Here is a 22,701-nt window from a genome sequence, read left to right as displayed (position 1 = left end):
GGAATGCTTCATCTTTCTCCATCCAAGTTGGAACAATCTTAGCAGGGAACCTAATTTAAAGTTTTCAGTTGTAAAAATGCATTGGTGCATCCGTTGCTGGAAAAAAGAAACAATTAAATGTCAAATAGTCAATATTCATCAAAAGAATATCCCCCTGAAAGATGATCTCTTTTCTCCTTATCGTAGCACTTTTCAAAGGTATATCTATTAACAAGTGCTGCTGCATATCTGGATTAAGTGTGAATAAAGCAAATCTCTTGATGGTTGAGCAATACTGTATAAAGCTTATGCAGTCTGCAATGAAGACATTTTTATAGCAGGGAAATCCAGCCCACTCTCAAACTCGGATTAGGGCCCATGTTGAGAACCATATGTAAAATTCAGTAATCTTATTTGCCAAAGCCTAAAGCCTGCAACTCTGCCATAGCTGGTATTAAGAAAAAGTCAAGTGCTTTGCCCAGCATACAAGGGCTTGAACAGTTTAAAGACTACTAAAACAAAAAGGATTTAACCTCTGTGAAGAATATCATGTCACCAAGGCTTAAACTGTCAAGTTTTAATTTGTTTTAAAAGTTTATAATTGGGTTTTACAGTGAGGACATTTAGGCCATATATGATGGCAGTCAAACTAAATTAAAAAAAGTTTAACTGAACGGACTCATCGTTTCCAAGAATGATCCATTCCAATGAAATTTGGAAACAATCACACAGCTGATCTTGACACTTTTGAACAGGATGAAGATGTCCAAAGTTTTGTTTTTGTTTAAATATCAGGGTTTTTTTTTTTCTCATTTAGTACTGCCCTTCGGAAGCAACAGAAGATACTGACATGTTTCCCAGAAGACAAATTAACAACGCATTCTCATCCCCAAATCGTCACTTTCAGACATTCTTCAATATCCGATGCACAAAGCACCCTTTAGCGTCCATATGAGACGCTTCGGTTATGGGTAGGTTTAGGTCTGTGGTAGGGTTATGCGTCTCATATGGACGCTAAAGGGTGCTTTGTGCGTCAGATATTGAAGAAATTTTGAAAGCGTCAGTATATGACGACTTGGGATGAGAACGGGCTGAAATTAAGTACAATTTACCTTGATCTTCAAATTCAAAAAGTGTTCACCAGTGTTCCGTTTGTTTTTGGAAGGCTCTGAAGTGGACTTCTGTCCCTCAACAATGTCAGGAATTTCCTGTGGGACCAGCTCAGGTAAAGATAAAAGGCCATAGAACTGAGCGCCTTTAAGCAAAGATGGCATATTTTGGGGGATCCTGCACCACTCAAGCAACTGTCATTGATGGTTGTCTCTGCAATAAGACTGTTTTTACTGTTTTTAAATAAACATTTGAATGGTAGTATATTACAGCCTAAATTATTTAACAGATCTTCTTCAAAAACTTTGATTAATTTATTTGCAAATATATTCATATTTCATTGCACAGCATGTTCTTTGTTTGTCATTTGGTAAAAAAAAAAAAAAAAATACTGCATGACTATTGACAGAAAAGACTCATTTGAATGTCAGAATACTTTATGGTTTGTGTTGTTTAGTTAACAACTACACATTTTGACAGTGATTTGGATGTGTTTGGATTTCTTCAATCTGCACTATTTAAACAGCAAGATAATGAGACCAGCCACAATATCGCCACCAATTTCTCCAGTATTTTTCAACCTGTTTTCTGGAGCTTCGGGACACAACATAGCCTTTAGCACTTGCTATTAGTTCACAGGAGACCATTTGGAGGGTGGAGACCTTTCCCTTGGGCTCCTGACACAGCACCTGCTGTTAACTTGCACATTATTAGCACTGTTACCTTGGTGATCGATGAGAAATTGGAGCCTCACAAGCACTCAAATAATTCCCTGTTCAAGCGCTTTACATTTACTGCACATACATGAAATTAACTATTTAACACAACTGTAAAATGAAAGAAATTTTAGCTTGTCCTTCAGTGGCGCGTTCTCAGTACTTTAGCTAATGTTCGGGTTTTCTCAAAATTATATATAAACGTTCTTCATGTAACGTTAGTAGAATGTTCGTTTAAAGTTATCTGGTCTTTAATAATGTTCTCAAAACATTAGCACATAAATGTTGTTTATACACCATTCATGGAACTTTTTTTTTTAAAAAACATTTTAGTTGGACATTAGTCTACTGTTTTTTAAACGTTACTACTTACTACTTTTTTCAGATGGTTCAGAGAACATTCAAAATGTATGTTCCCATAATACTAATGTAATCCCAAAATGATAAAATAGAGAAAACATTCCCTTAATGTTTCTCTAACGTTCACATAGCCAAGAAAAAAAAAAAAAAAAAACGTTTTTAAAACTTTTAAAGTTTTGAATGTTCTGAGAACATTCAGAAATTAAATTTTCATAACTTAATAGGAATGTTAGAATGACAATTTTGTCAGTACGATGCTCGTTGCAGGGATCCTTGAAAACAACTAAAACCGCTGCATTATTCATGCCAGGCCAGTAGTTGGCGATGTCACTTTGTAAAGAAACACTACACTTTGTAAACGTCACCGTTTTCACAAATTCTCGCTTTTGTAGTTTACACGGAGACGAGAATATTGTTTCAAAAAAAACTTGCACTTTGAAAACAGTTTTCAAAAGTTTGCGTTTTCAGGCCCCCAAAAACGCAGTTGTCGTGTAAATGAACAGCCAAGTAAACAACAAGTTTCCCATTTTTAGTTGAAAACTGTGTTGTTTAAACAACCCCTTAGTTATATCAGTTAGCTGGGTTGACAAGTCTGACAAAACCCAGCAAGCAATAGCCGTCATTTCATCGTCTACGTTAACTATAGACCGGATATAGTCCGGCTATGAGTAACCCACTTCTAGCCAAAATAACCTTGAATTTGGTTACATGTTGGTTTTGCCAAAATAACTTGCGAGATATTCCCTCATGTAAGCTAAGTAAACAGTGTTTACATTTTGGTTTCATTTCTTCACTCATTTCATTTCTTTGTTATCTAATTGATGACTAGTCTATGCTTTGGCTAGACGTCTATTAAATGTTCACTGACAGCCCAAATTTTGACGTTCTAGACGTCTGGGCTTTGTTTGGACGGCTATTAGACATATTTTAAACGCAAAATTGCTTGCTGGGAACACATCACATCACAATTTACACTGGCAAATGCCTGTCCTCTTTAGTCCCAGCATTTTGATGTGATCAACAAGCAGCGAGTGATTACCTCCATCTATTATCAGGCAATCTTTAACGGCTTACAAATGGCCCTCGTCTGGCTGTTAGCAAGGACATGGAAGCAGCCCCTGGCAATAGCGGGATACCAGGCAAAGCTCGCGAAGAGGCACGCTCTCAGCAATTACACAGGGAGAAGGTCGAAACCAACTGTAAATGCTTTTTCCCAGCTGGGGGATTGCTGTTTGCACAGATACCCGCAGGCTGATATGTGCTAAGCTGCTGTTGTTTGACAGCTGAGAAAAACAGAGCAGAAATCTGACACGAGTGAGATGTAAAAATTCATTTGGAAATTTTATGTAACAGTGTGTGGAGTGTTTTCTGAGATGTCTGCCTGATCATACTTATTCAAAATGATCAGGTATAGCCTATGTTTTTATGCCTGGATATACACTACCAGAATTTTTAAATGTTTTTTAGAGAAGACTCTCATGCTCTCCAAAGGTACATTTATTTGATCAAAAAACAGAAATATTGTGAAATATTATTACAATTTTAAATATATATTTTTTTTTTATTTTAATATATTGTTAAATGTAATTTATTCCTGTGATTTAAAGCTGAATTTTCAGCATCATTACTCTTTTGTTCAGTGTCACATGATCCTTTAGAAATTCTAATATGATGATTTGGTGCTCAAGAAACATTTCTGATTATTATCAATATTGAAAACAGCTGTGCTGCTTTTTGTGGAAACCGTGAGAAATTATAGTTACATCAATAAACACAATAAGACATGCAACGCTCTGGGAAAAATAGATTTATTTCATCACAGCACAGAAATACGCAGAGTCTCGTACCCCTGTATGAAGTTGGAAGGAAACAACTGAACACTCATTTTTCAACTAAATTTCATCAGAAACAACATAGTTTGAAAATACATAATAAGGGTTGAATAAAACTCAACCATTGATGTATGAAAAATAATTATGACCGGGGAAATTTCACTTTCACGTTTTAATCGAATTTCTCCCTTTCATATTCATACTTACGACATTTATGACGTTTCATAAAAAAAACTTACAGTAACATGAAGTCATAACATGACATTTCTGTCTGACTGCATTGCATTTCTCTTGCTGAAAATGATCAATACGGGCTTTTTGTAACAGAGTATCAAGCACGGTTGTAATACAGTTAAATATCTGTCTTCAAGGACTTCCTGTGTATGTAGAAAATTACATTTTCTTAAATTATGTCAAACAGCTGGTGTCCTAAACATCAGTGCCGAACCATTTTTCTGACATAATTGACATGTCGTATAGTTTTATGCGTATTGATCCACACGATGTGGCTTTGGAACAGCTGAGACTCAATATCGACCCTTTAACCCCTTTAAAATGAAGGATGACATGCTGGAAAAAACATTAAAACATTATGTTTACCAAAATATGACTCATCATATACCCGTAATTAGTTTCATTGTGCTATTTTCCTTTGTCAAATATTCCCTCTTTTAACTCTTTCCTCACCATTCCAGCTATCCATGTTTTCACTGTTATACTATAGGGGGCGCTATTACGAATTTCTTCATTTTCCTCTGAAATAGTAGCCTAGAAATCTAGACGCACCCTAGCGGCACCAAAATGTATTTTGCAGCCAGGGTAGTCTAGCAACTCTCCATTGACTTTCGAGCTGCAAAAACCTAAATTGGGTCAGGCCAATCACATCGTGTATAGAGTAGGCGGGGCGGGCTTAACATAATGACGACAGAGTTGCAACGGTTCCCTGCTACTTGAAAACAAAGAATGGCTGCTGCTGCTGGAGAACAGTCTCTCGAATCGGCTTTGGCCGTGACTCTAGAGGACTTGGAGTTAAGTTTTTCTTTGAGAAAAGAGCAAAGAACGGCACTTAAGTCATTCTTAAAAAAAGGAAGATGTGTTCGTAGTTTTGCCGTAATATGGCAAAAGTTGAATCTATCAACTAACGTTAGCTCCGCTGTTGGGAAAACGCTCTGGTTGGTTGAAGCGCTGTCCTATTGCGTGCAGAGGGAATTTGAAAGACAGTCGTTTATCCCGCCCCTCGGATTGAGCCGTGTCTATGGTGAGTTGCCAGACCTAACATCTTGATGTAGGTCTGGCTTGCCAGGCTACTGAAATAGTACAGAATCTCCAGATCCAAAACACAGGAAGAAGAAGCAGAAACAAGTGATAGAAGATTGCTTACGCACATGTTAAATAACTGGATCATCAAACATTAAATAGCATATGAATCAAAATATAACGTTACCGAATGAAATGTCAAACCCATGAAGAGTTATAGGACTGTGAAGCGTTGGTTGTGTTGATGAACTCAATCTACTCCATCTATGTTTTGATCATCGTTTTAAATCTGATGCGAATGAAATTCTCAGCTTTTTGTTCAAAATGCTGTTGTTTTTTTTAATGAAACTTCAAGTGTTGATAAAAAGAATGCATGAAGCTTGAATAAAAGATTGTTTGGGTTTTTTCAAAGCAGAGGGTTCTTTCTTTTGATATATTGATAAAATGAATTTTTTTAATTTTAAATATAAAATGATAAAAAATGCGGTCGCTGGCGGGGAAAGAGTTAAATTCCTACGTCAAACAATCCTTCCCATTCGAAAAGACAAAATATCAAGCTTACAGATTTGACTGGAATGTAAAAGGTAGAAACTTGCAGTATGTACAACAACAGATAGGCAGCCAAGTGAGTATATTATTTTCAATAAATTATTATAAAATAGATCTGTACTTTTTTTTTTTTTTTTTTTTTTTTACAATTCATTATTTTCCAAAAATGTGTTCTTAAAGAAAAAAAAAAAAAATCAGTCCCAGCCAAAGTCATGACCGGTCATGTGGTAGAACTTTTTGTTAAATGGCTTGTAGAAGTCTCGCAGTCTTTGAATCACATCTGGATGGATGTTTGGGTGCGTGCGGCCTTTAGTTTTGCCGAGGCAGTGTGGTTTGCTGTTGCTCTCGGGTCTTTTGAGGCACGGGAAGCCCTTGGCGGGGTTAAAGTGAAAGTGTTTGTGCGTGACCTCCCTCCTCAGGCCCAAGAAGTGCTGCACGCGGGCCATCTCCCCGGCCGGGTCGCTGATCAGACGCTCCCCGCTCACAAACAACAGCTGGCTCATGGGGAAAAACTGCAGCCACTGCTCCAGATGCCTGGCGTACATGCCGATCTGCACCGCGCTCCACGAGGTGTCTATTACATTGCCTGTGATGTTTCTAAAAGTCAAGCTCTCGAAAGACGGGATGTCAGGTTTCTTTGAGCGGGTCTGCGTGTAGTCCGAGATCGCCCGGGTTACTGGGTCTCTGACCACAACTATCAGCTTAGTGTCCTTAGACATGGCGTGGATCCGGCCTGGAACCTCCTTGGTTACAAAGTAGCTCGGTGTCTTCTCCATAGTCAGCTGACCCTCCAGAGTTTTGGGCATTAGTTCCCTAGGAGCAGAGAGGCATGGGGTGAGTATCAAAGGAGGATTCATACTGACAGACACGACCGATATGAAAAACAGCAGGACTGTCATGGCACACACAAACATCTCTGTCTATTGTACGGCTAAAGACACAAAGCTCAAAGAAGACAGTCTCAGCATCAGAAGAGACACCCATGGATAGTTCAGGATCATCTGAGGAGTACACGACAGCGTTTTCAACTAAAAACAGAACTTTTTATGCGTTTTGCCCGTCCATTTACACGACAACAGTGTGTACCGTTATCGTCTCTTTGCAAACTACAAGAACGCAAATTTGTGAAAACGGTAACATCATGAGTATTGCGTGTTCAGTCTATAGGCGTGTAGTGTTTCTTTGCAAAGTAACATCGCCAACTACTGGCCTGGTATGAATAATACAGCGTTTATTGTCGTTCTCTGTGTGAACGGGGATCGTATTGACAACGTTGCCGCAAAACTTTTCAAAAATGTTTCCATTTCAGTACATTGTTGTCGTGTAAATGTACCCTTACAAGGTATACATGTTATCAACGGGAATTAAACCCAGAATCTATAATCTATCATTTGAGCTACTGTAACAAGAGTGTTTGGAATACAGGCTCCAATGTGCTTTTTGGGGAAGAAAAGAATTTGGCCATTTGTGCCACCAAATCTTAAGTCTGTACACTTCCTTTAGAAACAAACGAATGCAATATCATGCAATATAGTACACCTGTTTATCCCTAAAATAAATATGTATTATATGTGCTTAATGCGATTTTTTTTTTTTTTTTTTAACAGGGTGCTTTGGAATAATATTTATTGTGAAAAGCAATTTACAGTGAATCTAATTTGAAATAATAAAATATCTTAAAATTAATGTTTTCTCTTCAATGTCTTCATACAGCATTCTAACAGTTGTTAAAAATGCAATATTTTTTTAAATATTTGTTTAATTTTGCAAACATCTTGACTTTATAATATACACTTTTTTTATCACATATTATAAATGGGTACATGAAAATATGTAGGTACATTTTAGAAAGGCAATACTACAAGCTCCAAACTGACTGACTGGCTTTTTTTTTTGCTTTGGAAAAATATTTATTGTGAAAAGCGATTTACAGATCAAACTAAATTTAATTAAAAAAAAAAAAAAAAAAAAAAAAAAAAATTATATATATATATATATATATATATATATATATATATATATATATATATATATATATATATATATATATATATATACAGTATATATATATATATATATATATATATATATATATATATATATATATATACAGTATATATATATATATATATATATATATATATCTTGTCTTTATAATTAATATCACACTTTTTCGCCCCCATCACATCCGGGTACATGAAACATTGTAGCTGCATTTCAGAAAAGGGGGTCATCATTTTTGCGTTGGTTAGCAAGTTTGAACCCCTCTGGGTCTGATGGCCACTTCTGTCAACGCGGGAAGTTTATGGCCATAATAAGTTGCAAATTGGACTTCATATTATTAGACTACAAAGACGGCAAAGTAGACTGGACCAAAAGCTGTTGGGCTAATATATAGAAAGTCACATTTTCAAATTGACAACCAACCATGAGTTAATCTGTGCTTGAATAGTGACTGGATCAGTCTGCATTATGAAGTTTTATTGAGCACACAGAAGAAAAGACAACCATCTCCTTATACTCCACTTAATCCCTCTTACAGTCTTAAAATAATCCTCCTCTGTGACATCACAACTCTCAATACAGATCACTAAATAAATTACACGAAGGCTCGGAAATGTGCATAAATGATGCAGCCTACTCCCTTTCCCCCTGTGTTTTATTTCACACTAGGTTTTCGCTTGTGGATGTAGATTTAATTTCACTCCCATGATACCTGAATCAGCAGTATCAGGCCAGCAGCTGTAATTGGCAAATTAGTAGCTAGCAAGGGGAGAATGCGGCTGAACTAGGTCAAATGAGGTTTATGCAAGACCAGACATACGCACGATAATAAACAAACTCAGGTCAATGCGGGGTCATGAAAGGTTGACCGAGGACAAGATATCAGTGCTATCACATATGATTATCACAAGGTGTTGTTTTTTTTTTAAATGGGTAATATCATGAGGAATCAATTTCCCCTTGATTTGTTTCACTGTAAAAAATAATTGTTGGTTTAACTTAAAAAGGTAAGTAACCTGGTTGCCTTGAAATTTTTATTTATTGACATTTGTTTTATAGTTAATACAATGAAGGAGATTGATTTAATCAACAGAAACTCAAAATATTACGTTATCTGAACCACATAAATTAATAAAGTTGATTTGACAAAAAAAAGTGTTGTGATAAATCATGAAAATATGTTTTACAGTTTTGAGATAAAGAGTTGAAAACTATGTGAATATTGTAACTAGCAGACTTCAAAATAACTTCTTTAAAGTTTTTTTTTTTTAATTCAGCAAGGATAGTAAAGACATTTATGTTACAGATTTCAATTTAAATTCAATTCAAATAAATGCTGATCTTTCAAATTTTCTATTCATCAAAGAATCCTGAAAAAAAAAAAGATTACAGTTTGCACAACTGTTTTCAACATTGATAATAATAATAAGTGTTTACTGAGCATCAAATCATCATATTAGAATGATTTCTGAAGGATCATGTGACACCGAAGACTGGAGTAATGATGCTGAAAATTCAGCTTTGCCATCACAGGAATAAATTACTATATAAAAAAAAAATATTAGCAAAGTTAAGACAAAAAATTTATAAATTAAAATAATGTAGGGCCTACCATATAACTCTGTAAACTCTTTCAAATGCAATGAGGGTGTTTTAAAGTCTTAAAGGCAGAGCAGCAAAAAAGTCCAGTTTAATTCTATGGATAAGAAAATGGGTATGTTCATAAAATATAATATGATGTAATATAAACAATATTTATTTTTATACAGTTTGGACAAGCCTATCAACTATTTGGTTTTATCAACAGTCATTTTATCCAAAGCCATTTATAGTTTGCCAGTGACAAGAGTTTTGACAGTGACAGATGTTTGAAAACAGAATTTGCCGTGGAGCTGAAAGTAGGGAAAGAAATGTTGCTGTAACGATTACGCCTGTTAATGAGGTATTTATATATAGACGCATTACTAGGCAAAGACTGTTGTCTTAACCTCTCCTTCAAGACAAAGTTCAAAAGATAATATCTAAGCAATTACTGGCATGAAGTGTGGAGGTGTGGAAAGGGTTTATACTGTAAGAGGAGAAGAAAGACGCATTGGTTCCTCAGTGCTTTGAGGAGTCGGGGGATGAAGGGCTAATCCTGTCTGGGGGATTGCAGTGGGCCGAGCTCATTAACCCCTCCCCCCCACCCCCCAAAAAAACTCATGCAATGCATCTTATGTAATCTTAGAAACCTTACTATTTCTCTTTGGACTCTCATCATTAATAAGGGATGTGAAAAAAACAAACCTAATGAGACATAGCCACATATTGATGGGGGTGGGGGGGGGGGGGGGGGGGGATGGGATGGCTCAGTATCTCTGCAATTACGTTCACAGTCCCTTAGATACACAAGCAGAGTCTTTTGCAGTGGCCCACAGGGATACAAACCACAACTGATCAAACTTTCCACCTGGTCCCCAAGCAAACAAGACTCGAATCAGAGCCGCATGCATTATTCATACAAGCAGACAGACACAAACGTGGAATCCAGAAACATAAGTGCTTTTGCAATTTGTTTTTCTTAACAGATTGCGCAGCCCAGAAGCATTGGCTTTCCAAACATCTTAATCCAGCATGCTGTCTTACAGACAAAACTCATTATTAGACATAAGGATAAAGTTAAGTTTCACTTTATTTTGATGATCCCTTTAACACATTCTGTTGACCATAAGTAATGTTGCACCTACATGTCTACTAACTCTCATTAGAGTATTAGTAGACTGTTAGTAGACTGGTAGGGTTCGGACTAGAATAAGTTGACATGTAGTTGCAAAGTTACTTTTAGTCAGTAGAGTGTATGTTGAGGACCATCACAATAAAGCAGATATTAAACAGACAGTCTACTAATACTCTAATGAGAAGTTGACATGTAGTTGCAAAATTACTTGTTGTCTGTTGGGGAGCATCGCAATAAAGAGTTACCTAAAGTTTGCTTCGGTTCAACAAGCAAAAATGTGCATGATTAGTAAAAAAGAAAAGGAATAAATGGGTGCAGAGTGAAGCTAGATTTTACATTATGTATGTTGTGCTATAGCCTTGTGAAAAAGAAGGTATGTTAATCAATCACTGTATTAATCAATTAATTTTGGTAAGTAAGTACTAGTAATGTTCAAGTATATTTTCCAAGTATACTTTACGTAGCAAGGATACAAGAGCTGCACGATTCTGGATAAATTGAGAATCACTGGATGAATCAGCATTTTTGAACGAATCTCTTGGATGAATGATTCAATCAGTGCCGTCGCAGGTGGGGCCCTGTGCGAACTTGAAATGCGAGGCCCTGCTCATTGATGTGTATGCTCAATTGCGCATGAATAACAGTCACACTGATGTAGCTGTTCTAGTTCTATTGCACGCATAATCTCGCTGCAATACGTTTTTACCAAGTAGAATAATACAGCATAATCATGCACATAGTCTCAGCTATGAGATTTTGCTATTTATTTCAGAGGGAAAAAAATCAACTGTGCAACGAGTGGTTTTACATCAAGTCATCTCGAGAATTTTTGTGTGAATACATATGATAGATCCGCCTACTTAACCAACGTATACCTTAATGGTCCAGTGGTAGAACTTTCGCCAAGCGTGTAAGAGGTTATGGGTTCTAATCCGCACTCGTATAGTTTTTTTTCTCGTATAGTTTTTTTTTTTTCTCATCAAAACCGATTATGTTCATCAGTGGTTGTATATCAAGCAGGGACACATTTGTGTGCATTATGTTTTGTGATTTCACCAGAACAAACAGAGTATCCGCAACGGATTGAAGCGCGCATCCGAGTGAAGACAGTGCGGCATGTGCGCGAGCCACACGAGAAAACACTGTATCCGCGCCACTGATCGCAGCGGCAACGAGCACTTTGATCACTTGATTTAAAAAACACATTTTAGCGCTGGATCGTCTCTTATTTAAAAAACGAACGAAATGAATGCTCTGCCAGTTAACTGGAGATGTTTTATTTATTTGTAGAATTGTTACATTCGTGCCACGAGATGTTTTAAAAAGTGGTGGGGACAAAAAAACATTTTTCCAAAAAAAAACAGCAGGATTGCGAGGCCCCTAGTGGCGCGAGGCCCTGTGCGGTTGGACAGTTCGCACAGTCTATGCGACGGCTCTGGATTCAATGACAAATACATCTTTTTAACAGTCAGTCACTTGTCGCCACCTACTGCTGTAAAGATGTAATCCATGTATTTGTTATTTGAAGCGCCATGTTACTTTCTAAAGATGATTTGCTCTATTTTGGGCATCAGTGTTTTTATCCGAACTACAGTATAAACTTGTATCCCAGTATTTCTGTGACAATATGAATATTGGTAACACAGAATACTGTGTGGTTAAAAATACTGTTTGTAAAGCTGTTTCTAAGTGTTCATGACAACCGCTCTCTCTGGATCAGATCTGAATGTTTCGGTGTGATTTTGTCAAAGGTTTAAATGGACACAGGCGAATCGTTGCATTTAGGAATGAGATCGCGTGGGTGTTTGAATCGAGATCACGATCTTTTGTTGATTTACTGTGCAGCTCTAATTAGTATAAAGTAAAAGTATAGTAAGTATAAAGTATACTAATATCAATGTACTAGTATAGCATACTTTTTCTTAGGACTAAATTGGCCCACTCTTTATTTTATAAAAGTATACTTTTTAGTGTATTTCAAGTGTAACAACAGTAAACTTTGAGTACACAACAGTTTTTCTTCAGTATTGCAACTATTCTACAAGTGAATTCATAAATATACTTTTAGTTTACTAGTTAAATACTTCTAGTCCACTTTTTAGTTTATGAATGTACACATTAATGTATACTCTCAGTAAACTACTGGTTTGCAAGTGCTGGTTATTTTTAATGAATACTTGTGTGAAAAAAGTAATAGCACATCTCTCCTTAACAAACCACAAGATTTGGGCTACCATTCACATCCTTAGCACAGAGAGGTTTTGAAAAACTCACAACAACACTAAGCAAAAGTAATAATGTTTGCTTAAAGCTACAATATGTAATTTTTGGCCGCTAGGGGTCGCTAACCTCTTACAATAACAAAGGCGTGGGTTGATGACGCAGTGATAAGCAGAATCATGGGACTTGCTGTCAAGCTGATGGATCAAATAATGTTTATGGATGAGTGAAAACATTCATGTTTTTTGACATGACTGTGGTATGAAGCAGATCACGACTGCTAATGAGAGACAGATATCAGCGCCACACGCAAGTCCCGCGGATATAAAGTAATAAGGACATTTCATTCTACCGAACTACCCGCAAGTGCTGAATTACTTCTCACACAGGTTTTTTTGACAAATTAAACTTGTCAGGTAAAGCAGAGCTGTTTCATTTGGTCTAACATTACACTATCATACTAAACTGCATTTGAGTGTGTTGAAAGTTATAATGTTATTCTATGTGTTAGTTTGTTTGCTATATAAGACTAGTAAGCAGTAAGCTAGATCAGCATTAGAATAACATACTGAACATATTCTAACATTTCATCATGTTGAACTATATAACATTGATTTGTTTTATGTACATTTGCTCACCTGTCTAATAAAGCACATGCAAGAGTGGCGGCAAGTCGAAGTTAGTCGCGGACGTGGAGCTCTCGACGTTTCTCGAAAACGCCACGCTGATATTGATCCTCGTTTTAGTTCTCCTTTTGTCCCAAAGTCTGCTTGCCATGATCCATAATGTTTGAACGGAACAACAACAGCGTGCCGCTAGACGTTACGCACTATGCAGTTGTCCACGTCTGTCGCCATGGTTACTATGGCAGTACAAGCGGAAACCAGGGATAACGCAGATATTACGTCATTGACAGGAGACAAGTGAACAGGGATGGACATTTTTTAAAATTGTGAATTTCTCTCAATTTACAAATTCTTAGAAACATTTAGGATAATGGAAGTACACAACTGAAAGAAATATATACACTGTGCAAGTGGTTTTTGGGTATTTTGATAGAAAATTCTTACATATTGTACCTTTAAGCAAGCTCTACTAATAAATGAGTAAACATATAGATTTTAGCAAGCCAACCCTGAAGCCAGGAACTGTCAAGAGAAAAAAAAGACTTCTGCTCACAGGCCGGCATAATAAAGTCTTTACTAGGCCATAGTTCAAGATTAAACTGCACTCTTGGACAGGCAGAGAAATAAAGCTCTGCAGCACCACAGGGTTAAATTAGAGAGCCTGTTGTGTTAATTGGCGGTTATTAACTTGTTTTGTCTAGAGAGAAGTGAGTTGTGTCTTCTCTGGAGCATGTTTTTGAAGAGCTCTCTGTAAACCTATGTTTACATTATCTGTTATCAGGTAGCGCGTTCAAAGGCTGGTGTTTATGCCTTTTAAAGTCTCTGTGCTGTTTGAAGTTCCCTCAGGATAGTTTGAGATGCTGAGAAGATGGTCGTCATAGAATAGCACTTTGCAGCAGGGAACTGCACTGTTTAATGAGTTGCTTTCTGCTTATGCAACTGTTCAGTGGAATTTCTTATATTTTTATATCACAGCCTTGATAGCACGTTTATGTTAGATTATAATGTTTATGATGTAGTCTGTATGTAAATCAACTTCTTTTAAGATCTTTTAAAATGACACCTAATAGAATGTGATTCTTTCAAGATGATACATTCTTTGAGCTTCATAATAGGGATATAGCTGGGAGAATATACACTACCATTCAAAAGTTTGGAGTTAGTACTTTTTATTATTATTATTATTATTCAGCAAGGATGTATGAAATTGATTAGAAGTGACAGTAAAGTTTATAGTGTTATAAAAGATTTATATTTCAAATAAATCATGTTCTTTTAAACTTTCTATTTATCAAAAGAATCCTTAAATTGATCAAGGTTTCCACAAAAATATTGAGCAGTTTTCAACATTGATAATAATAATAATAATAATAAATGTTTCTTGAGCAAAACAAAAAGTTACTGACTTGAATTTGTAAGTACAGTCAACTTGGATGTTTAAGTCATTTCAACTTAAATTACATTAAACTGACTTTAAAAACTGGAATCTTGTATAACTTTTTTTTTTTTTAAATTGAAAACTGGTGAACTTATTTTGATGAGTTAAAGCAGTGATAAAAAAACATGTTGTCAATTGCAGAGTATTATAATGATTGATGTATTAGAATGATCATGTGACACTGCACTGTAAAATCTAATTAGTTAGACTTACTTAAAAAAAGCATGCAAACCGATTCCCTTAAAAATATATCCTACCCACCTGTTCTCAAGCAAAATGAGCACTTAACACAGGTCATTTTAAGAGAGCAGAGATTTAACCTGGGAAGGTATTCTTCTGGGAACATCACTTTGTCAAAAAAAAAGAAAAAAAAAGGAAAAAAGGAAAAAAAGGGGGGGGGGGGGGGGGGGTGTACGAGAGGTGGTGGTATGCAGCTACTTCAAATAATCTGACAGAGTTTCTGTGGGACACGTTCCAGACCCGCATCAAAGCTAAAGCTGGGGGACTGTGGGTCCTTTCATGACTAAAGTATGACGTCCTATCATTTGTGCTCTCTCACAAACTCAGACTTTCGAGTATTTCTGTCTGTGGATAAAACAGTATTTCAGCATATATATTTGTATGCAGATAAAAGACAAAAATAGGGAAAATAAAATAATTTTACTTCTACTCTGGAAATCTGTGAGACTCATGGGTTTTGCATTCCCCCCCAATTCCACGCGCAGTGACTGTTTACAACTCTAAATAGCATGAAATGTGCTGATGACGTGTGATGTCTGCGAGAGCAGGCACGGAGGTATATGTTGACAGGCAGTTAGGACATCGTATGGATGGAAACACTGAGACTTCCACAGATGATATATGTAAAAAAAATATATATATTTAAACCACTTCTATGATTGATTGCTATCAGAATGTGAAGAGAGTTTCGACCAGAATAACAAAAAATGTTAATGAAAAAACGGCCTCTACTTTTAACTGAGATGTTGACTTTCCTTTCTGTTTTTATGTAGTTGGGGAAGCAGATGTTGCAGGTATCAGGGTGAATGAATAGCTTTTCACCATGAAATCAAAATTGACAAAGCATTGTTAGCGTATTGCCTCCCGTATCAGAACCTCCAGCTCAGAGCAGTGCGAGCAGAACCAGAGGGGTTACATTGGTGCTGTGACCCGGATGGGAGTGAGGTTTAGGGGTGTGTGTGTAACGGAGGACAGCTAGTAAAGAGCTGTGCAGGTAAACCTGGCCTGAAGAGGCGCGCTAGCGACTGACGCTAGAGGCTGCGGTCTTTAGCATCCTTGTTAGCATGCTTGCCTCCCACATCAGAAACGCCGGCTCGGAGCAGTGCAAGTAGAACCGGAGGGGTTACATTAGTGCCGTGATCCGGATGGGAGTGAGGTTTAGGGGGGTGAGTGTAACGGATGCCGTCTAGTAAGGGCTGTGCAGGTAAACCTGACTCCCCAGGCCTCAAGAGATGCACTAGCAACTGAGGTTTAGCGTCCTTGTTAGCGCACCCGCCTCCCATGCCGGAAACACTGGGTCCTGCTCGTTGCGGTGCGAGTACCGAAGGGGTTACACGTATCATTGTTTTTTTTTGTTTTTTATTCATGTGCCCTTGTAATCTTTAATCAAAATATCTTCCCCTCCTCTTGCAGCGACATCTCTTCTATTCTCTCACTTAATGGCGCGACGGCGCGACTACCTGTCATTCATATGAGATTGACCAATAGCAAACCACAACCATCCAGCCATCCCATCAATTCCTGATGGCCAAAATCAAGAAAAGACTACTGCAACTTCCGTTTCATGTTGACTTGAATTCTGCACTCATTGGCTAAAGATGTGTATTTGTATATTAATTAGAGTATAAGCCTTAGCAACTTCAGACCCACTTATGAGGTTCCATTTCAGTTGTTTATTTAGGCAACATACAGGAAGGCAGCTCACTAGGCTGTTGAACAGAGCTCTACATTCCCTTAAAGTGCCAGTGAAGAGAAGAGCCAAGGGTTTATAAATTATTAAGCAACTGGCTTTTTTCACACAGAAGAAATCCATCATTCTCTTCAATCCAGTCGTGCCTTACCATCCCACACAAAGGCTAGCAGCAATTTTATCAGTAAACACAACAGCAACATCTTTCAAGACTGAGGAAAAGTTACGTGCATGTTTTAAGAATACTCTCATTCTGCTCCTCTCAGGGCTTTTTTTTTTTTTTAGGGAGATCCTGCTGTGTTTCTCAAAAAGCACTTTCACCCTCTGAGCACATTTGCATACAAAGTGTAGAAAGAAACAACACAATTCACTCTAATTGCCTGCTCTTTCTCACTGGGGTTAATGCAGAACCTCAGGGGTTCAGCAGATCCTCTTTTGAAACATTCAGCATCTCACTCAATAGACTCACTTTCAATTTACTGCCAGCATCTGCCATCCACAAACAAGCCACTCCTTGTGACTCTATCATTGCTTCGGAGTCAAAAAGTAATATGATTGCGCCTGAGAACTTTTCACCATGTCCTTTTCTGAATCTGTACTCTCAAAGGGACAGTTGAGTACTGACACATGAAATAATCTGGACCAACATGTTATTATTACCATTATAATACATTTAAATTACCATGGTAATACCCTAATATTCTTTAAAGTACCAAAAACGATGCTATATTAATATGGTAATTTAACCCATTAACCCTATAAAGTCTTCAGTATTATATTTGATACACAAATTTCTATGGCGTCTAAAGGATCAATATGATCAAAACTTTTGTACACAATCTTCTATATGCCTTCGGTCGTCTGAAAGATATTTGGACTTTTTTTAGCAAGTAAAAATGTCCATCTTCAGGTTGTGATACACGTGCCTTTTTGTTGTGAAATCTTAATTAACTTTTATTAACATAGGAATAACTTTTATATTGTTAGTAATATTTCAAGATGAACATTCACTGGACTGAAGCAAGTCATTTATAAAAAAAAATTATGTTAAAATGTGAGTATCAAATATGATGCATCATGTTTTTGAGGAACGTTTATTTGTTCATCGCTCAATCTTATTGCATTGCATTATATTTTTTGCCACCACAATTAAAACTACAGAGATTTGATCACAAAATTAAGCATTTATATCATCTTACTAAGAAATATTATTGGGAGATATAGAGTGACCGCTGATATGCATTTTATGTAAGCATCTGCTATTGTTATAAAGATCTAATTGATTTACATTTCAAGCTATCAGAATTTCACCTTACTTTTTGGCCATATAAATATCAGCATCTGCACCAAATTTAATATCTTTGCTCAGTTTTGTCCTCTGAATAAAACTGAGGTGTTTCCTTCTCGAGCATGAGCTCCATATTCTCACTATATACTACACTGTAAAAAAAAAAAGAAAAAAAAAAAGTTGCTGCCTTAAAATGTTTAAGTACAATCAACATGGATGTTAAAGTAATTTCAACCTAAATTACATTGAACTTAAATTTGTTGATTCTTGTATAACTTAAAAAAGTAGAAAATTGCCTAACTTAGTTTTAAAGCAATATAAAACATATGTTGTCATAATTTATTGATCATATAATTGTTTTTGCAGTGTAAAATTTGAAGTATCAAATATGATACTCAACAAAAACACACATGCAGACTTTTTTATTTATTTAATATATTTTGTCTAAAGTTTGTCTAAACTATATTTTCTGACTATTATTTTATGTCAGGCTTTACATGGTTGCTATTGTAAGGGTTTGCTGAGAAAGAAAATCAGATTAAGGGGTAAAATATTTCAAAATTAGGAAAAAATCATAAATATCCACAAATGCATGGCCTGTTTATTGAATTAATCAGCCCTTCTGTTTCTTCAAAAGCCTCGTATGAAACGTCCCGCTGCATGTACAGTTATAAAGCCCCGCTGTGCTCAGTCACCCTTCTGAACGCCTCCTGCAGGGAGCACATGGACGCCTCTTCTGTGTTGGACTAACAGTGCAGCAGAGCTCAATACCTCCACTGGAGACTTGGCCACCTGGCTGCATGCTTCTCTCTCCATGCTTCTTCTTCACAATTAGTCTACTGGGCTCCCTGGATAAAGGGGCTCATCCTGCTCTTTGCTTCTTCCTTGTATTCCCACTGTGCATCAATACTGAAGGAACTGGGTCTTCAGATTCCTCCACAGAAGGTCTGTAGCGGCGTGAACAATAAAGCTTTGGGGTGCATTTTCCTTTGCTAGGCTTTCAGGCATTTCATTTTGTCAGTTTAATTTTTGGCCACTGTCAATCAGACGGTCTAAGGTGATTCTGGGCCAAAATAATTAGCAAAATGGACAGATTTATTGGTGATAGTCAAAATTCTGTATAGTATCACTATTAAAAATAATTGTTGGCATTGATGGTTCCATTAAGAACTTTTAACTTCCATGTAAGCTTTCCATTACACAAAAGGTTCTTTATAGAGTAAAATTGTTCTTTAGATTATTCAAATGTTCTTCACACTAAGAAAAAAATGGTTCAATAGGGAACCAAAAAGGGTTCTTCTATGGCATCACCATGAAAACCCCGTTTTGAAACATTTATTTGTAAAGGGATAGTTCACCCAATATTCTTATGAGCTTCATTCTTCTGTTATACACAGAAGAAAGAAAGAATGTTGGTTACCAGATGACGGTAGCCATTGACTTCCATAGTTTTTTTTTTTTCCTACTATGGAAGTCAATGGCTACTGTCAACTGTCTGGTTACCAAAATTCTTTAAAAACTCTTCTTTTGTGTTCAACAGAAGAAAGAAACTCATACAGGTTTGGAACAACCAAACCTCACTGGAGGGCGAGCAAGGGATGACAAAATTGTCATTTTGGGGTGAACTATCCCTTTAAGAGCGATAACTGGCCAAACCAACTCTCTAGTGACTATGTGTCAATTTTATACAACTCAGAATGTCAAACTTAATGTAAAATCACACAAGGGGAAAACGGTGTCATCTGTTTTCACAATACGGCTGTCTGGTAAAAAAAATAAAAATACTAGGAATCAAGGGTGAGGAGGGTCAAACCTGCACGGATTGATAATGTTGTGCAAATGCACCTGACTATGAAGGGGTGTTACACAAGCACAGAGCATAATGTTTATTTAGTCTATGTTTGCCTTGAGTCATTCCAGCATTGTATCTAGTTCACCATTACAAAACTACACTGTGTTGGAAAGAATTCATTCCCACATGTCCAACAGGGTGACTAAATATACATCTTCGCACTCAACAAGTTCATTTTTCTCTCTTTAGGTTTCCTTTAATGTAGCCTAAATCATGCCCATCGACATTGGTTCTGTTTGTAATATGAAAAATGTAATAACAACTGTCTAAATCCTTTATTCAAAACATGGTAAGGTGCCTTCAACTACTATGTACTTTATGTAAAAAATATTAAGAGTTAGGTACAGTGTGCTTATTGCCTTGATGTATTTCAAAACACTGTGCTGCTATTGAGATACGGGTAAAGTAAGGGACGGGTTTGGTGGTATGGGTAGGTTTAAGAGTGGGTTAAGGTGTAAGGGAAGGGTCAACAGTGTAATTATAGATGGAATTACAGAAATTAAATACATCATGCAGGTATTACATGTAAGTACAATTTAAAAACATGTATGTACACAATAGTGCATTGTATCAAATTATTTATTTGAATGTTAGAAGTACAAAGTAGTTAAAAACATAATAAACTGGGACCCAAAACATTAACAAAAAAAAGTTGGTAACACTTGTTGTCCTTGTTGCACGTTGCATGTAGTTAGTAACAACTACAAATTATGCACAATTATGCAACTAACCCTAAACCAAACCTTAACCCTAACCCTATAGTAACTAACTAGTTCATTAATATTATACTCAGTACTTAAATGCATCATTACACTGTAACACAGACACCTTTAAATAAAGTGCAACCAAAAAGCTTCTGTTATAGTCAGGCAAAACACAAAAAACGCAGCATTTTTTAAAAAAAAAATTTTTTAACACAGCATTAGTTATTTAAAACCCGAAACAATCATTAGGGAATTGTAAAATTGTAATTCCAGGCCTGGAAACCAGTAAAATTAGTAAAATATTATTTATTAGTAAAATTATATTTTTCATTTTTAACTTGTAATCTAACTTCAGAATTGTTTGAAACGCTGTTGAAACATATATATATATATATATATATATATATATATATATATATATATATATATATATATATATATATATATATATATATATATATATATGGTTTCCTTTAATCGCAAGCGTTTAACAGTGCAGAGCTCCTGAAGTCTTCCATAGTTCCCACACTCTCTATACTAACGGATTTTGTGTCAGTACACGGATGAATATGCGACACATAATTCCCCGGTCTTAATCCGCTATTATCCTGAGCGATGTAAAAACATGAATAACAACGTGTTAAACGCACCTGTACCACTCGAGACCTTTCTCGTAGTTTCGATCAAAGAAGTGCGGCTCTGCTCCCACCGCGCGGACATCAGGATGAAGACGCAGGAACTCGAGCAGCGCGCGCGTCCCGCCCTTCTTCACCCCTATTATAATCGCTTGGGGCAACTTTTTGGTCTCGGACCCGTTCAGGGCACCTGTCACTCCCGAGTCCTCGTCATAACCAACATCGCCCTTATTTTCCTCCCAGCCATCTCCTCTGCTGTCAGCATCACTCTCGTTGTTCAGTAGGTCCCTGGACTGACTTTTGAGGAACATCTCCTGGTCTTTTTTCTGGAGAGGTCGGAGTCTCCTTTCTTCCATCATGAAGGTCGGTGAGGTGGAGCAGTAGCCCACGCAGCAGTACATCATGTACACCCACAGTGACAGCATGATGCAGAACACGAAAAGTTTGTTTTTCACCGGCTGAGTAGAGTGACAGTGCAGACTATATTCCATAGGACTCTCCTGTGTGGAATGTCAATGTCCAATAGGGCATATTGGCAAAGTTACTTGTTCCTCCGCATAAGTCCCTGTAACATGCAGGCATCTCCGCGGGAGAGTTCAAATAAGAGCATGAGTCGTCGGAAGATGTTGAATTCATTTGGTCTGGAGTGGAGATGTAGGAACACACACAGCTGTTACACTGGCACGAGCGCGTGTTGTTCGCTCGAATCACTCCATCGCCTCCCACTGGTTCATGTCATCTGAGTGAACTGAACTGCGGGCCATGCGCTTTATTTAAAGGAGAGGGGCGTGTGAATGACAGCGGGATTGACCAATCAGAGCACATGCCCAAGCCCTTAAGTCGTTTTTCTTTATCTTTTAATTGATCGAGTATAGTGTCTTTGTTTTGTCATCTTGAAGTAGATTCAGGCTATTTTTGAAGAAAAAAAAATGTCATTGTATGAACATGTTTTAAAAAGCTATTGAATATTTCCACCAGTAATGCTCAGGGAAGGACCAATAGTGGAGCAAACTGTCACACTACAGGGGCAAGTTGTCACAATAACACCTGCTACTTAAACAGATCATTTTAGGCTTATAAACCAAATAAAGAAATGAAAACATGTGATAACTTACCCTAATAATCTTGCTGTGATTGTGATTTGGGGTCGGTAAGATTTCTGAAAGAAGTCACTTCTGCTCACCAAGGCTGAATTTACTTGGTCAAAAATACAGTAAAACAGTAATATTGTGAAATATTATTACAATTTAAAAGAACTGTTTTCTATTTGATTAAATTGTAAAATGTAATTCATTGCTGTGATGCAAATCTGAGTTTTCAGCATCATTAATCAATAAATATATATATTTCAATAAATATTTCACCTTTTCACCTCAAATAGATTTATTTTTTCAAATGAATCCAGAAAAAAGAAAAAAGAAAAATAAAAATAATAATATATATATATATATATATATATATATATATATATATATATATATATAT

At 36.7% G+C, this 22,701-nt stretch overlaps 1 protein-coding gene across 1 annotated transcript; it reads right to left on the bottom strand.

The window, feature by feature from the left end:
• Nucleotides 1-3,957: 3,957 nt before the first annotated feature.
• Nucleotides 3,958-22,292, bottom strand: hs3st3b1a (heparan sulfate (glucosamine) 3-O-sulfotransferase 3B1a). Its single transcript, XM_084116456.1, has 2 exons — nucleotides 21,232-22,292; nucleotides 3,958-6,616 (listed from the first exon to the last, which is right to left on the bottom strand). The coding sequence occupies exons 1-2, from the start codon at nucleotides 21,705-21,707 to the stop codon at nucleotides 5,998-6,000; spliced, it is 1,095 nt and encodes a 364-aa protein (XP_083972582.1). The 5' UTR covers nucleotides 21,708-22,292; the 3' UTR covers nucleotides 3,958-5,997.
• Between the last annotated feature and the right edge of the window lie 409 nt (nucleotides 22,293-22,701).

The sequence above is a fragment of the Abramis brama genome, assembly GCF_963993115.1.
Source record: "Abramis brama genome assembly, chromosome: 1".
NCBI lineage: Eukaryota > Metazoa > Chordata > Actinopteri > Cypriniformes > Leuciscidae > Abramis > Abramis brama.
The sequence above is the reverse complement of the archived record's forward strand: the minus strand, read 5'-3'. Positions and strand labels throughout refer to the sequence as shown.

Excerpts from the sequence above, each read along its gene's own strand:
- hs3st3b1a (XM_084116456.1), bottom strand. The coding sequence starts at position 21,707 with ATGGAATATAGTCTGCACTGTCACTCTACTCAGCCGGTGAAAAACAAA. Across the intron at positions 6,617-21,231 it reads AAAGGTCTCGAGTGGTACAG|GGAACTAATGCCCAAAACTC; the intron begins GTGCGTTTAACA and ends CTCTGCTCCTAG.